We start from the raw sequence: 14,308 nt of genomic DNA on the forward strand, positions 1-14,308 counted from the left end.
AATCTCCTGAAGACAAAGTGATCAGAGATCAAGTCTATTTCTCCTATGATTCCCCAGTGTAGATGGAGATCAGGAACTCACTCCGCGGTTCCTCAAGGGCTTTGCCCAACCGCTCCAGCCCAGGTTAAGAACAAATCCAGTCCAGGCAATCTTTCTAAACCAGGTGTACACCCTCTAGGGGGCGGGTCCCCAGAGGCGAAGGCGTTTCGCCTCCCCTAGCCCAGCCAATGGTGGCACGCAGAGGCCGGAGGGGCATTTTCCTCAACCAACCAGTGCTCCGCGGCCTTTCAAAGCCACGCCCCCATGCCCCTGCCTTAGGCGGATACTCCTAAACCTGCAGCTCAGCCCACCGTTGTTTCGGAAATGAGGTCTGCCTGACCTTTTGTGAGTCTGGGCAAGCTCTGGGCAGCCTGTACGTGGCCTTCGTGAGCTCACTCCCCCCTCGTCATGAGCACGTCCACGGTTCGCGCTATTTCCAGAGTCCGCCGAGCCCTTTGCCCGGCTGACTGCAGACGGACCCACGAATACTTCCTACTTCTGAGAAGCCCGCCTCTCGCCTTAGCAGCCAAGTCCCATAGGTTGGCCAGGCTGCGCACAGCGCTCCGATTGGAAGGGGGGGGGGGGCTGTCCGTCAATCATTTCCTCAATGCACAGACTACTCCACTCCACCTTCATCCCCTCGCTTTCTCGGGTGGATAAGGGAGAGTGAAGTTGCCTCTGTTCTGGCGGAGCACCACTATTGGTCGGGCACCAGTATTATCCATCATGACTGAGGCTGCCAAAGTCCTCGAATGAAGAGGGACATCGGCTTGAGCCTACGATTGGGCCCGGGGATATGTCAGTCAAGATGGGCGGGTGCAATCTCAAGCCAGTGCACAGTACTGGTAGAGATAGGCGGCCAGAATACCGGCGGAAGCGCTGAAGGAGAGCCGGTTTCTCTTGATTGGGCCATGAGGGAGGCAGTGCCGCCCTCCGACTCCGGATTGGCTGAACGTGAGCCGCGCCCCCCTCACGCCGGCAGCCTTCTGTAGGAGAAGCGGGCCCGGCTCCCCTGTGTCAGCCCGGCCAGCCAGTGCGGTTATAGGCGGCTCACCGGGTCCCTAACCGGAGCGACGTAAATCTGGGAGGGGCGCGCGTCATCTCAACGGTGCGGGGACACCAGTAGGCGGCGGGAGAGAGGGCTGCGGCGCGGCGGAGAGCGAATAAGGCGCCTCAACCGGAATCGTCTTGGGAGCGACGTCGCACCCGGAAGTGTGGCAAGACGGACGCCGCACCCGGAAGTGTGATGCTACGGCGGCTTGAGAAGTGATGGTACCCGGCCAATTGAGATACGGGGTTAAAACAGGTGTGTATGTATCTTTATTTTCTAAGGCCCAGTGGGACCTCCCTTTTCGGAAAATGTTGGAGGGTGCGCGTATTTGGCATGTTTTTGACTGTTTCATCCTGTTGAAACCCGACGGGAAATGAGCACTAGGAATGTGTCCGAGGGGGCCAGGCTCAGTAGAGGCTTTTAAGAAGTTTCTTTTGCCGCCTGTCACCTTCAATTCTTCTACCCCACAGGGATGTGCAGATGGAGGCTGGAGGTGACACTACTGCCCCACCCCCTGGGGACGTGGAGGACTTGGAGGACACTCGGTTTCCCAGTGAGGTGGCAGGAGACGGTGGAGGGCTTCGCGAAGACCCACCGGATCCTGGAGACGGGGACCAGGAGGAAACAGGTATGCCTTCCCCTCATTCGGGTCTTGGAAGGAATCCCTACGGAGTGTCTTTGTTGAGGGAGGTCAATGGAGGACCAGCGAAGAGTCTTTTGGGACTCAGGAAAGTAGCTTAAACCATAGCAGGATCAGTAGGAGGTCATTGTGGACACACGGTGTAATTTAAATCATGGAGGAATGACAAGGAAATCCGTGGGTATCAGGGGATGTTCCCTCGGGCCTTGGTGTGAGTTCAGGTCTTTGATGAATCAAGAAGAGATTGGGGTCACAGAGGGGCATGGGGATTTAGGATGTTTAGGTCAATGAGTGACCAAAAGAAAGTTAATACAGTCGCAGGGGAACTATTTAGAAGTCAGTGTCTTTGGTGGCTAAGGTGTTATGTAAGTCCTTGCGGTGGGAAAGGGGATCAGTGGTGACCAGTGGGCACTCAGTGTTTTCATCATTGAGGAATCAATGGTGAGTTGTTGGGGGCAGTCTTTAAGGAACCAGAAATTAGTGGATGTTAATGGTGATCATCGGTAGGGAGGCCGTGGACATCAATGAGTTTATTTGGAGACTGAGATGACCTATAGGAGAGTCTTTGAAGACCCAGCTGGATGTGTAAAGGTATTTGGTGGAGACACAATGGGAGTCTTTGGGGAATCGATGTTCACTGACCACTTTGGAATGAGTGGATGTTAGTGGCATCATCAGGAAGGATGAGTGGACATCACTGAGAATAAATGGTGGTGGTAGGGGGTAGTGTCTTTGAGAACTTGGGAATTACTGTCAATTGATGGCAGGTACTGGGAGGAGGTAATTGGTAACTGGGTACATGGGGGATCAGTGAATGTCAACCAGAGAATGAGGGAATATGTGGTCCCTGGGATTTTATGGGAAAATTGTTGAGACATACTTACCAATGGATAATAATGGTTGTCATTGAGGGATGAATGGATATTGACTGGAATAAAAGAGAGGAGTGTCAAGGGAGTCAGTAGGGGGCAGTCAAGTCCTGGGTTTTATTGGTGATTATTAATGATGGTCATGAAAAAAGTCGTTATTATTGTCCTGTGTGTTAGTGAATATTATAGTGGGTATTGTGAGGAAGGGAGTAGCTATCCGTGAAAATAAAGGGAGGTCAGGGAAATCAGAGGAGGTCACTGAAGTCCCAGGTGTTAGTGGAGATTAATAGTAGTCACTGGAGTGAAGGGAGAATAGAATAACAGGGTCAGAAGAGTCAGTGGAGGTCATATGAAGTCTCAGATGTTAGTAGAGGTCGATGGTGGTCATGGTGGGGATGAAGTGCCCATGGAGTAAAATATTTTAGATTGTGTGACAGGGCAGTCATTGGAGGAATTAGTGATATTGTGGGGTCACTGGGATGTTAGTGAACAGCAGTGGGAGTAAATAGTGGATTAAGGAAGGCTTAAAGATCTGGGTGCTAGTGGATATTCATGGCCGTCATTGGGAGAGTTAGTGGTTATCATCAAAAATATACATGGGTGAGCAGAAGAGTCAGTGAGGTCATTAGGGATCAGTGAACATTGATGAGAATAAATAAGAGGTTAGGGAGGAGTGGGGCAGGGCGAAGGATTTAAATGAGAGAATATAGAGATACTAGTAGATGGCCAATGAGGGGTGAGTAGGTACTAGGAGAATAAATGAGGGGTCAGAGGTTTTAGTGGGGAATCACTGAAGATGGAAATATCAATAATGGTCATTCAGAGGCACTGGGGTGCTTTGAAGACTTGGAAATGGCAGTTATTGAAAGAATAAACAGTCTCTAGGGCCAGAGTTCAATAATGACAATGAGAGATTGGATTGTTGGGGTTTTAGAGGGATCTCTTGGGTGTCATTGAGAGGCAGAGGAGACACCTGGAGGTCTGTGTCAGCAGCAAGGGTCACTGGGGAGCCGGTGGAGATTTGGTAAATCCTTGGGTACCTGGAGTTAGTGGGAGTCCACAGCCAGATGACCCACCAGGAGTTGTCTTTCAGAATCCGAGACAAAGGACCAGCCACCCAGCCTGCTGTCACCACTGCCCCAGTCAGGGGCCCCATCATGCACCTGTGGGCTCTGGGATCCCGCAGTCTCTGAGAATAGTCCCACAGGTGGCCCTGAGAGTGGCTCTGGGGGCCAGGGCGGGGACCCCAGTGACGAGGACTGGCGCAGCAAGCGGAAGCACGTGTTTGTGCTGAGCGAGGCAGGCAAGCCCATCTACTCGAGGTACGGCAGTGTGGAGGCACTGTCCACGACCATGGGCGTGATGACAGCCCTCGTGTCCTTCGTGCAGAGTGCAGGAGATGCCATCCGTGCCATCTACGCCGGTGAGCAAAGGAGGAGGTAGACCGGGGGATGGTGACTGGGAATCTGGCTGGCTGGCCCACCGGCTGCCTGGGGGACTAGCCCACCAGCCAGGGGTGAGTCCGTGTGTGTGGATGGCTGGCCAGGCGTCTGTCTGTTGTCCGTCTGTTTGGCCAGTTGGGTTCTGAGTGATTAACTCGCCCGGGTCTAAGTCACTGGCTGGATAAACTTCCTTATTTATCTGAAAGCGTGACCTCGGGGGCTCTGTGGCTGAGTTGGGTGTCTTGCTGGGCTCTGTGTCAGTCCTTGCTCTGTGTCATCCATGCTGTGTGTCTCACCTGATTCCTTGACCCATCGTGTCTCTGCGAATACCCACACTCCCCCCAGTTGTCCTTATCCCAGCCCAAGTGTACCATGGAGTGACCGCGTGAACTTGGGCCAGCAGTGTGTGTGTTCAGGCAAAGGGCAGAAGAGCCCCGCCCAATCCCCTCCGGTCATCGCGGACCCCTCTCGCGCCCCCCCCCCGCCCCCGCCCTTCCCTCCCCTAGAGGACCACAAGCTGGTGTTCCTACAGCAGGGCCCACTGCTGCTGGTGGCCGTGTCAAGGACTCCGCAGTCGGCAGCCCAGCTGCGGGGGGAGCTGCTGGCTGTGCACGCACAGATAGTGAGCACGCTGACACGCGCAAGCGTCGCCCGCATCTTCGCGCGCAAGCAGAACTACGACCTCCGCCGCCTGCTGGCCGGTTCAGAGCGCACGCTGGACCGGCTTCTGGACAGCGTGGAACGCGACCCCGGTGCCCTGCTCCTGGGCGCGGTGCGCTGCGTGCCCCTGGCGCGCCCACTGCGGGAAGCACTGGGCGCGCTGCTGCGCCGCTGCACGGCACCCGGCCTGGCGCTGTCCGTGCTGGCGATCGGAGGGCGACTGGTGACGGCAGCTCAGGAGCGGACCGTGCTGGCCGAGTGCCGCCTGGACCCGGCCGACCTCCAATTGCTGCTCGACTGGGTGGGGGCGCCGGCCTTTGCGGCAGGAGAGGCATGGGCGCCTGTGTGCCTGCCCCGCTTCAACCCCGATGGCTTCTTCTACGCCTACGTGGCTCGCCTGGATGCCATGCCTGTCTGCCTGCTGTTGCTGGGCACCGACCCTGAGGCCTTCCATGACATGGCCACCTGCCGGCGCCTGGTGGAAGAGGGCATGCACACCCTCGGGGCCACGCGTGCCCTCCGGGAGGCTGCCAGCTTCTCTAGTGCCCCAGCAAGCAGTGCCCCTGCCTACAGTGTGCAGGCTGTGGGGGCACCCGGCCTCCGCCACTTCCTCTATAAGCCGCTGGATATCCCCGACCATCACCGCCAGCTGCCTCAGTTTACCAGGTAGGCCCTGACCCTATGGGCGGTTGGCTGGGCAGGCAGGCTTATTTGACTAAAAGATTCTTCTGCTGGACATGAGGCGGGAGAGAGCCGGGCATCCTCTGGAAAGGAGGGATCGAATGGGTGTCCGTGTAATGAGGGAGGCTCAAGGAATCCCTTACTCTAATCCAGTGCTCAAGGAATCAATCCCTCGTTTGCTGGGGAAGCTGGGTCTCCAGCCCCTGAGAAACCCCAAGTCCGATGGGGAAGGCTCGGCTGCCTCATTTCATTGAACCCCTAGACTGAGGGGAGACGGGCGAGCCAAGGAGGCCTCTGACTGACCTTGGCCTTACCTCCCGCGGTCCCCGCAGCCCTGAGCTGGAGGCCCCGTACGGCAGGGAAGAGGAACGGCAGCGCCTGTCGGACCTGTACCACCGCCTGCACGCGCGCCTTCACAGCTCCTCCAGACCCCTGCGCCTCATTTACCACGTGGCCGAGAGGGAGACGCTGCTGGCCTGGGTGAGTCGGCTAGGGGTCAGAAAGGGATCGTTCCCGACCTCACGCCTCCTTTTTCCCCACCGGATCCCCTCCGACCGTAACAGCCTCCATCGAGCACGCTGTGCCCTGGCCTGTATCACTGTTCCTGACACTACATGTGTGTCTTTGAAACCCATGAGGATCGCGGGGCCTCCAGCCCTCCAGTAGCCCCATCTGTTCTCTGTTCCCCCGTAAACAACCTGTACAGTGTCTTCCACTCTGAAGAGGTCACATTAACAGCCATCAGTGTGCCTCCTGCTTCCCGGTTAGCCCTGCCTGTGTGTGCACAGTGCACCTGTCACTCTGAGTCCCCAGCGTTCTTGAACATGACAGAGTTGGTCCCAGGCTATGCCTTCTGCCCGGGGTGTTCTCCCCTGGGGTCTCCGGGGCTCCTCGCCTCCCCTTCCGTGGGTTTATTAAGGGTCAGCTATTCAGGGAGTTTGGTCAAGGTGACCCTGTTGTAAATAGCACCTTCCCCCAGGCTCTGCCATTTAGTACGCATATATTAAATAACTTCTTGTATGTCTGTTGTGTATCAGGCATTGTTCCCACCTGAGAATTCTATTTTACTTTTACATTTTTTTCACTTTGATTTTTAAGCAATTTCAGACTTAGAAGGTGCAAAACAGTACAAATAATTACCATAAATAGGTCTTTCACCTAGTTTCCCCAGATGTTAACCACAGGCGCTTATTAAAATCAGGAAATTAGCATCACTACAACATCATCTCATCCACAGACCTCATTTAGATGTCACCAGTTGTCCCACTAACGCCCTTGTACGGCTCCAGAATCCAGCGTAGGATCATAGGCTGGGTTTACTTATTGTCTCGTTTAAACCCTCCGTAGTCTTTTTTGTTTTGCATGTCATTGGCATGTCTCAAGGGTACCAGCTAGTTAGTTTGTAGAGTGTCCCTCAACTTGGGTTTTTCTGATATCTTATCCTGCGTTTTGGGCAAAAATATCCCCCGAGTGATGTGTCCTTCTCTGCATCCTGTCAGGAGGTCCACAATATCAGTTTGTCCCACTGTTGATGCTAACTTAGATCACTTGGTTAAGGTGACATCTCCCAGATTTCTCCACTATAGTGTTTTGCCTCCTTCATAACCGGCAAATATCTTGTGGTGATTATGTCAGACTTGTTTTTTTTATCATACTTTCGTCCACCAGTTTTAATATCCATTAATGATTCTTGCCTGCAAGAGTTACTACTTTGGTGTTTACCAGGTGGTGAGTTTTGAACTCCATCATCCCTTCTACATTTATTGGTTGAGATTCTGCTACTATATGGAAGAACTTTTCCTCCCCCTGTTTATTTGTTGAATTTTTTATTTTCTATCAATATGGTCTCAGGGATTTTTCTTTAATTCATTGTGGCCTCAAAGACTTTTCTGTCACTTATTTTGGTGCCCAAACGGTCTCTGATTTAGCCAGGCTGGCCCCTGTGTCTGATACGTCTCCATCACTGTTGAAGCATTCTCATTTTCTGGCACAAGATGTTCCAGGCTCATCATGTACTTTCTCTGTGCCCGTCCTGGAATGAGCCATTTGTCTAACGAGCCTTTGTGCCTTTTCGTAGAGAATGGAATTTCAAAACCAAGATATGGTAGGCCCAGGATTTTAAATTGGCTTGTCAGGAGATGACTCACATAAGAAACAGCATCTAAGGGGGAGGTGGCAGGCCATGTGGGTTTCTAGAGGGAGAATGTGGGGCTTGTCTACAACGGCTGCTCCGTAAGTGTTAAGCTTGTTAAGTTGTTAAGTGTTAAGCATTGTTATTGTTATACTCGGTGCACAGATGAGCAAACTCATATCCAGGAAGTACACACACACACACACACACACACACACACACACACACACACAGCCAGCATTACCCAATTGAAGCCACTAGATCCAGCTGATTCCTTGGCCCAACTGAAAACCCCTGGCCCGCCATGATATTAGCTTACCTGTTTTAGCCCAGTGACCAGGTAGCACCAGGTGGGAGCCCTCGCCAAGTGTGTTTTCCAAACAGGAGACAGGCATGGGGCTAGGGTGGGGCAGACTGGACAGGGCATGACCAGTTCTGGCTCAACTGACTCTTGTCCCCTCTCAAACCTGCAGGTGACTTCAAAATTTGAACTCTATACCTGCCTCAGCCCCCTGGTGACAAAGGCTGGTGCCATCTTGGTAGTGACCAAACTCCTGCGCTGGGTGAAGAAAGAGGAGGACCGGCTCTTCATTCGTTACCCACCCAAGTACTCCACACCCCCAGCAGCCCCAGCTGCCTCTACAGACCAACCTTCCCATAATGGCTTGTTCACTGGACCTTGAGAGGCTGCTAGACTGAGCAGCGCTGGGAACCACCACCTTTAGCTTTTACCTTCTGTCTCCACCCTGGAAATGGGGCGCGGGAGGGGCAGGGGAGAGGCTGCTTCCCCCTGCACCTCCACCTCTGGGGCAAATCCTTAGGCCTCCCTCTGCCTCCCTCTCCCTCTGCCTCACCTCCTCCACCTGGATGATGTGCCAGCCTCTGTTAGGGGCTGTCTCCTCCCCCACACCCCCTGTCCTGCATCAAGAGTCGGCCTCCTTGATGGGCTCTCAGCCCTGAGTGTCCAGGGCTGGCCAGGGTCCCCATGGGGGGGCCCGCAGGGGCTCTGGAATTGGGAATGCGGTGCCAGCCTGTGGCTGGAACCAGCCTGGGGATATTTTAAAGAAAAAAAAAGACTGTACATAAAAGGCCTAAAACCGGTTCCCACGAGGACATTCCTTTGCCCTTCACCTACTTCGTCTTTACCCTGTCAAAAGTGGCCCCCATCAATGTAGCTGCTGCTGCTAGTAGTGAGAAGGCGGCCTCCAGGGCCTACCTGTCTCTGTAACCCAGGCAGAGCACCTGACTTCGCACATGGCTGAGATCCAGACTTTTTACGCAGGAGGTGCCCTCGGCTTCCAAGGCTCGTTGTACTCCTCTATGAAAAGGAGGAAACGTCGCGTAGGCTGTCACGTGAGGATTTGTAAACGAAAGGGGACTCGACCTCTTGTGTACCACCACACAGCACACGTGTATGTGTCCCAGACTCACAACCTGCACAGCAACCTAGAGAGGGAAAGCCCTCCCTAGAGTTTGTATGTGTGCGCACAGCACTCATTCCTCAACCGAACCAAGACCCAGTTGTGCTCCTGTTTTGCCTCCCCCGGAGTTGGCGGGCCTCAGGGTAGACACATGCGCGCTGTCAATCAGGGGCCCCGGTCCGCGCTTGGCTACAGCTGAAGCCTCATTGCTCCTCTGCCCGGGTCAACTGGCGAGCGGACACGCACTACACGCATGCGCGCCGCAGAGCCTGTAGCCCTCGCATAGGTGGGTTTTTGTTTTTGTTTTTGTGTTTTAACCAATCGTCATCCGAGGCGTACGCAAGCGCAACCTCCCGCGCGTAGGAAAATGGCGGGGAAGTTAGAGCCTTTGGCAATGGAGCCGCCGGAAGTTGTGGAGGAGACCGAGGAGGCTGAAGGTAGGGAGAGCGAGCAGGCGTCTCCGCAGTCGGGTCAGAAGGGAGGGAGGCTCTGTCCCGTAACAATAACGAAATATTAGTAGCGGTACTAAAAACGTGAAAATTTAAGCTTTTTATAAAAAACCATCAAAGGGGAGACAACTAACTATTCTCAATCTAGATTAACTCCTGTCAACTTAGTTGGGTATGTTGACTTAAATGTTTGGAAGAAACAACAGCCTGTATATTTCGGTATGCATCCCTTCACACAAAACACGGAGGTGGATGTACAAAAATCACCCTGCTGCCGCCACACCGAAGAAAATCCGCAGTAATTCCCCAGTGTCCTTTCACACCCAGCCCATGTCACATTTCGCGTGGACTCTTGGGTCTTAATGGAGAATGGCCTCTCCCATGGACAGCTTTTCTCCACAGCATTTTGTCAGTTAGGACACCCCACACCCTAGTGAGAGGGGAAAAATTGCCCTAGAGATCATTAGAAATCACAGTGTAGCCAGAAGAGGAAAATCTCCCAAGACGGTGAGCCGCCCCTCTCCCCCTAACATTTTTTCGTTACAGACATTTTCGGAATGTACAGAACTGCAGCAAATGACATGGTGAAGGCCCATGTCCCCATCACTCTGGTTTCACATGTCGACTCTCTGCCCTCCTCTCATCTATCCCTGTCCCCCTTCCTGCACACTCTTTAAACCGTTACATTAATAACATGTTGGATTGCATCTTTCCAGATCTATCTATGCAGGCATCGTCAATAGTTACGATTGTTATTTCTCCAGCACCTAAAACAAGGCCTGCTTGGTATATAGTAGGTACTCAGTAATTTTCTTTTTTGTATTGTATGGATAACTAATAACTTTACCAGGAAGAGCTCTCTTAAATAAGGGCTACATGTGGAGGGCCAGCTCTAAGCAAAGAACAGACAGAAATGAGAAAGCTGCAAATAGATCTCATGTATTGAGCAGTTACTATAGCACTTATGATAGTAACAACTGTGCTGAAAACTATTTTAGTTTTAAGCTTTCAAATTAGTCACAATTGAAGTTATGATTAACTTCGCCAGCAACAGAGAAAATTGAAAAGCATATCAAGTTATCATTTTCTAGCCCGTTGAAAATGGCTTTAAAAAGAGAGGCTTTAAATCTAGTATTGATTACTCTGTGGGGAAACAGCCTGTCTCTTGCCTCACTCAGAGAACTGACCACTAAAGACTTTGCTAGAAGCAGTTTGGAAGAATATGTTTAGCATCTAAAATGCTATTCCGTATCTTTAGTCACCGTGCTCAGTAATCAGAGAGTATGCAGATGTGTGGACCACAAAGGATCACTGGAGTGTTGTGGATGGAAGTAAAACACAAGGAGCAATCAGGGAAATGGCTGGATTTAGATCTGTCCATGCGTATCGTGGAATGCTTGTGTGGCGGACATTTTAAGCAGTAGGGGGAAAAATCCAATCTCATTTAAGATACTTAACAATGGGTTTTAAAAGCGTAAGGTCATGGTTTGTTGACACAGAAGGAGCTCCAAAGGTGGTCATAGTTTTATGAGAGGAAAGCAAATTGGGATTTAAAAAAACCAGAGGGCCTTGTCAACTAGAGCCCTATGTATGTCGCACAGAACAGCATCTGAAGCTAAAGGCCTAACGACCCTCAACAAGGGACGTAGGTTTTTAGGAGTGCACAAAGGTGGAGGTACTTTGTGATGTTTTTTTCTCTTTTATTTTTCTTTCAGGAAAATGTATTCTATAATTTTAAAATATAAGAGAAATAGGGAAATTTTTGAATGGCATCGGAGGATCATATACTGACCTTGAGCACTGTTAACATCCCAGTTTTGATGGTTATACTGTGGTTACCTGGTAGAGTCCCCTTGGGTATAGGAAATATACACTGGAATAGTAAGGAATAATGGGCCATCGTGCCTGCAATTTGTGTTACAGAAATGCTCACAACTGGGAAATCTGATACCAAGGCAGATAAGAGCACTGGGGCCTTTTTCTACCACTTTTATGTACATCTGAAATTATTTCAGAATAAAATGTTAAAAGGGACTCCTGCTGTACAGGCTGTTTTATAATATACACTCCTAAAAATTTTTATCAGGACGTTAGTCTGATTATTTAAAAGATTTGCTGATAATTCACGATGACTAGGACTAGAAATAAGGTGGGGAGGAAAAATACAGACAGAGCTTTGGCAGAAATGGTTACAAAAGCCGGCTGTAAAAGGCACGGAGACAATCAAGAAATCACGTTATCTGGGCACTGGATGGTATTACATGATGACTGTTACTCTTGTTGGTGTGGTTAAAGGTTTGGAGTCATCTAGTGAAAATCCCTTAAGTAGCTGAGACTCTTCATGAAATATCCAGGGATGAAATGTCAGGAAGCATAGGGCCTTCTTGAAAATACCTCAGCACAGGAAAAACGTAGCTGAAGCAAATACGGATGAATATTAATAGCTGTCAGATCTCAGCAACGCAAAAATCAAAAAGTTCATCATGGTGTCCTCTCTACTTTTGTGTGCGTTTGGAAATCTTCGTGTGGAACACCAAAAAGAAAGCAAATAATTAGAAGTACTTCCCCCTTGTTAATAAAGTAGCTTTAATTTTTGTTTCACTTCCAAATATTGAAAATTATAAAAATTTAAGAATCTCAAGCAGAGACATACCAACCTAGTATTACTGATTATATCAGAGAAAGGCAGTAAGATTTAGGGCTAAGGCGAGAAGGAAAAGTGTCTTTTTAACTTCACCAATTTCTGTAGTGTCTGAATGTTTTGGGGGGTAAGAAAGTAAAAATTAAAGCAATACATGAAATACATTTTACTAAAAGGTCTGAGCGTGTTCAAAGGCAGTAGTTACCTCTGGGAAGGGGAGTAACTTGATGAAGGAGCTGTTCATAAGAGGAAGCTTTTACTTTCGTCCAGGTTTTTCTACATTAGCTTATTAAGTGCCGAAAAATTCAAAAGCAAAATTAAATTAATGCATGCTAATTTGTAAAGGATTTCAGACAAGACAGAAAGATGCACAGAAGGTGAACATATCACCCCAAACATTTTTTAAATTTTTATTTACTTTTTTTAAATGTTTGTTTGTTTTTGGCAGAGAGAGACAGAGCATGAGCAGGGGAGGGGCAGAGAGAGAGGGAGACACAGAATGCGAGGCAGGCTCCAGGCTCTGAGCTGCAGCACAGAGCCCGACGCGGGGCTCAAACTCACAGACCGCGAGATCATGTCCTGAGCTGAAGTCGGATGCTCAACCGACTGAGTCACCCAGGTACCCCAACCACCAAATATTTTAATAAAATTTAATAAGCCTAGGTTAAGAAAGAAGCCCTGATTTAAAACATGATTTCTAATGGCTACAAAAGATTTCATCCTACGAATGTGCTGTAGTTAACTAAGATATCTTTAGGTTGCTTCAGTTTTTTAAGATTAGAAACAATGAACAATTTGCCCACCATCGTTTATTTTCTTAAGATAGATTCCTAGATAGTGGAATTTCTGATCTGGAGGATTTGACTAATTTTTTAATATTTACTACTAAAAAGCTTGAAATGTAAGACTGGTTTTGTTTATCATTTTGGCAAAAATTGAAAAGTCTGAAAACGTATTTGGCTGCTAAGATTATGGGGAAGGAGTCTTTTGTGGACCTGCTTGAAACAAGTGGAGAGCAATTTCATAATACACATCAAATTTAGTAACACACATGCCCTTTAATCCAGCTGGTAGCCTAGTAGGAATTTATCCAGGAAATATATTCCCATACCTGCACAAAAAAGAGTGTATGGGGATGGTTTTCTGGTTGAATTGTGCCCCTCCCCCAAATTTATGTCTACCAGAACCTAAAAATGTGACCTTATTTGGAAATAGGGTCTTTGTAGATATAACGAGTTAAGATAAAGTCATACTAGATAGTAGAAGAGGGAAATTTGCACATACAGAAATACAAGAATGCCAGGTGAAGACAGACACACACAAAAAAGGAAGACCCCAAGGGAAGACCCATTTTGTGGTGCTTTGTTGTGGCAGCCCAAGAAAACCAATACAGAGGGTCACTGTGGTATTGTTTATAACAACAAAAAGGGAAACATCCTGAATACCCATCCGTAAGGGGGCTTCTCTTAAATTATGGTATATCCATTCAGTGAATCACTATGAAGCCACTAAAAAGAATAAAAAAGATCACCAGTATACCTTGTCAAATGAAAAATACAAGGCGTGGACCATTCATGAGGCAACACTGCTTGTATAGAAAGAGTGGGCTTGTGCTCGTATATGAATTGAATTATCTCCACCTACACAACAAAGAGCTTGTAACACTAGTGGTCTCTCTGAAGGGGAAGTGAGAAGCTTAGGGTCTTAGGAGGAGGGACTTTTCCCTGTATGTTACTGTGAGTAAGTATCTCTTCCTTTATCGCGTGGCTATCATATGTGTTTTGCGAGCGGCCTTTCATTTTCTCTGCCCAGTGTTCCTCAGAGAGGAGTGGGTCACTGGGATTTGACCTTTTATCATTGATTTCAAGAGTTGAAGATGTTGAAATCTTTCCTGTGGCTTTTTTGTTGTTGTTGTTATAACTTTATTTATTTATTTTTTTTAAGTTTACTTACTTATTTTGAAAGAAAGAGAGCACGAACAGGGAACGAGCAGAGAGAGAGAAGGAGAGAGAGACTCTTTATCAGGCACCACGCTGTCAGCGCACAGCCAATGCAGGGCTCAGTCTCACAGACCGTGAGGTCGTGACCTGAGCCGAAATCCAGAGTTGGACGCTTAATTGACGAAGCCACCCAGGTGCCCCTGTTATAATTTTAAAAGTGACACAGGCTGGTGTTAAATACATATAGAAGTATAAATGGTGAAAATTGTTTTTGAGTCAAGATCCAAATACATTGGATACAATTGGGTACAATTAAAATTCCAATGAATGATACTTGTGTCAAG

General features: G+C 49.2%; 2 protein-coding genes and 1 long non-coding RNA gene across 8 annotated transcripts in view; 2 read left to right on the forward strand and 1 right to left on the reverse strand.

Moving 5' to 3' along the window:
* Positions 1-966, reverse strand: part of LOC121009823 (uncharacterized) — a 31,722-nt gene extending 30,756 nt beyond the window's left edge. Inside the window, exon 1 of the long non-coding RNA XR_005780844.1 lies at positions 380-966. This is a non-coding gene — a long non-coding RNA (uncharacterized LOC121009823). The remainder of the gene's footprint in view (positions 1-379) is intronic.
* A 36-nt stretch (positions 967-1,002) lies between these two features.
* Positions 1,003-11,417, forward strand: MON1B (MON1 vesicular trafficking associated B). The gene is made up of 6 exons (XM_040443183.1): positions 1,003-1,345; positions 1,561-1,718; positions 3,693-4,022; positions 4,548-5,367; positions 5,715-5,862; positions 7,987-11,417. The coding sequence occupies exons 2-6, from the start codon at positions 1,571-1,573 to the stop codon at positions 8,194-8,196; spliced, it is 1,656 nt and encodes a 551-aa protein (XP_040299117.1). The 5' UTR covers positions 1,003-1,345; positions 1,561-1,570; the 3' UTR covers positions 8,197-11,417.
* Positions 9,115-14,308, forward strand: part of SYCE1L (synaptonemal complex central element protein 1 like) — a 12,647-nt gene continuing 7,453 nt past the window's right edge. For 4 of the 6 annotated variants that reach the window (XR_005780843.1, XM_040443184.1, XM_040443186.1 and 1 more), the window contains exon 1: positions 9,264-9,371. Coding sequence is in view for 4 of the 6 variants with exons in the window: in XM_040443184.1 (XP_040299118.1) it covers positions 9,302-9,371 (70 nt within the window). In the remaining 2 variants the exon portion in view is untranslated. Of the gene's footprint in view, positions 9,221-9,263; positions 9,372-14,308 lie in introns of those variants that run through there. The other 2 variants (XM_040443187.1, XM_040443185.1) reach the window with 2 other exon arrangements.

This window comes from Herpailurus yagouaroundi, unplaced genomic scaffold, assembly GCF_014898765.1.
Source record: "Herpailurus yagouaroundi ecotype Mexico unplaced genomic scaffold, PumYag 190, whole genome shotgun sequence".
In the NCBI taxonomy this organism is placed as follows: Eukaryota; Metazoa; Chordata; class Mammalia; order Carnivora; family Felidae; genus Herpailurus; species Herpailurus yagouaroundi.

Bases quoted from the DNA above. Each gene is read 5' to 3' on its own strand.
- MON1B (XM_040443183.1), top strand. From the start codon at position 1,571: ATGGAGGCTGGAGGTGACACTACTGCCCCACCCCCTGGGGACGTGGAG. The intron at 1,719-3,692 runs GTATGCCTTCCC...GTTGTCTTTCAG, and splicing joins CGGGGACCAGGAGGAAACAG to AATCCGAGACAAAGGACCAG. The intron at 4,023-4,547 runs GTGAGCAAAGGA...TCCCTCCCCTAG, and splicing joins CATCCGTGCCATCTACGCCG to AGGACCACAAGCTGGTGTTC.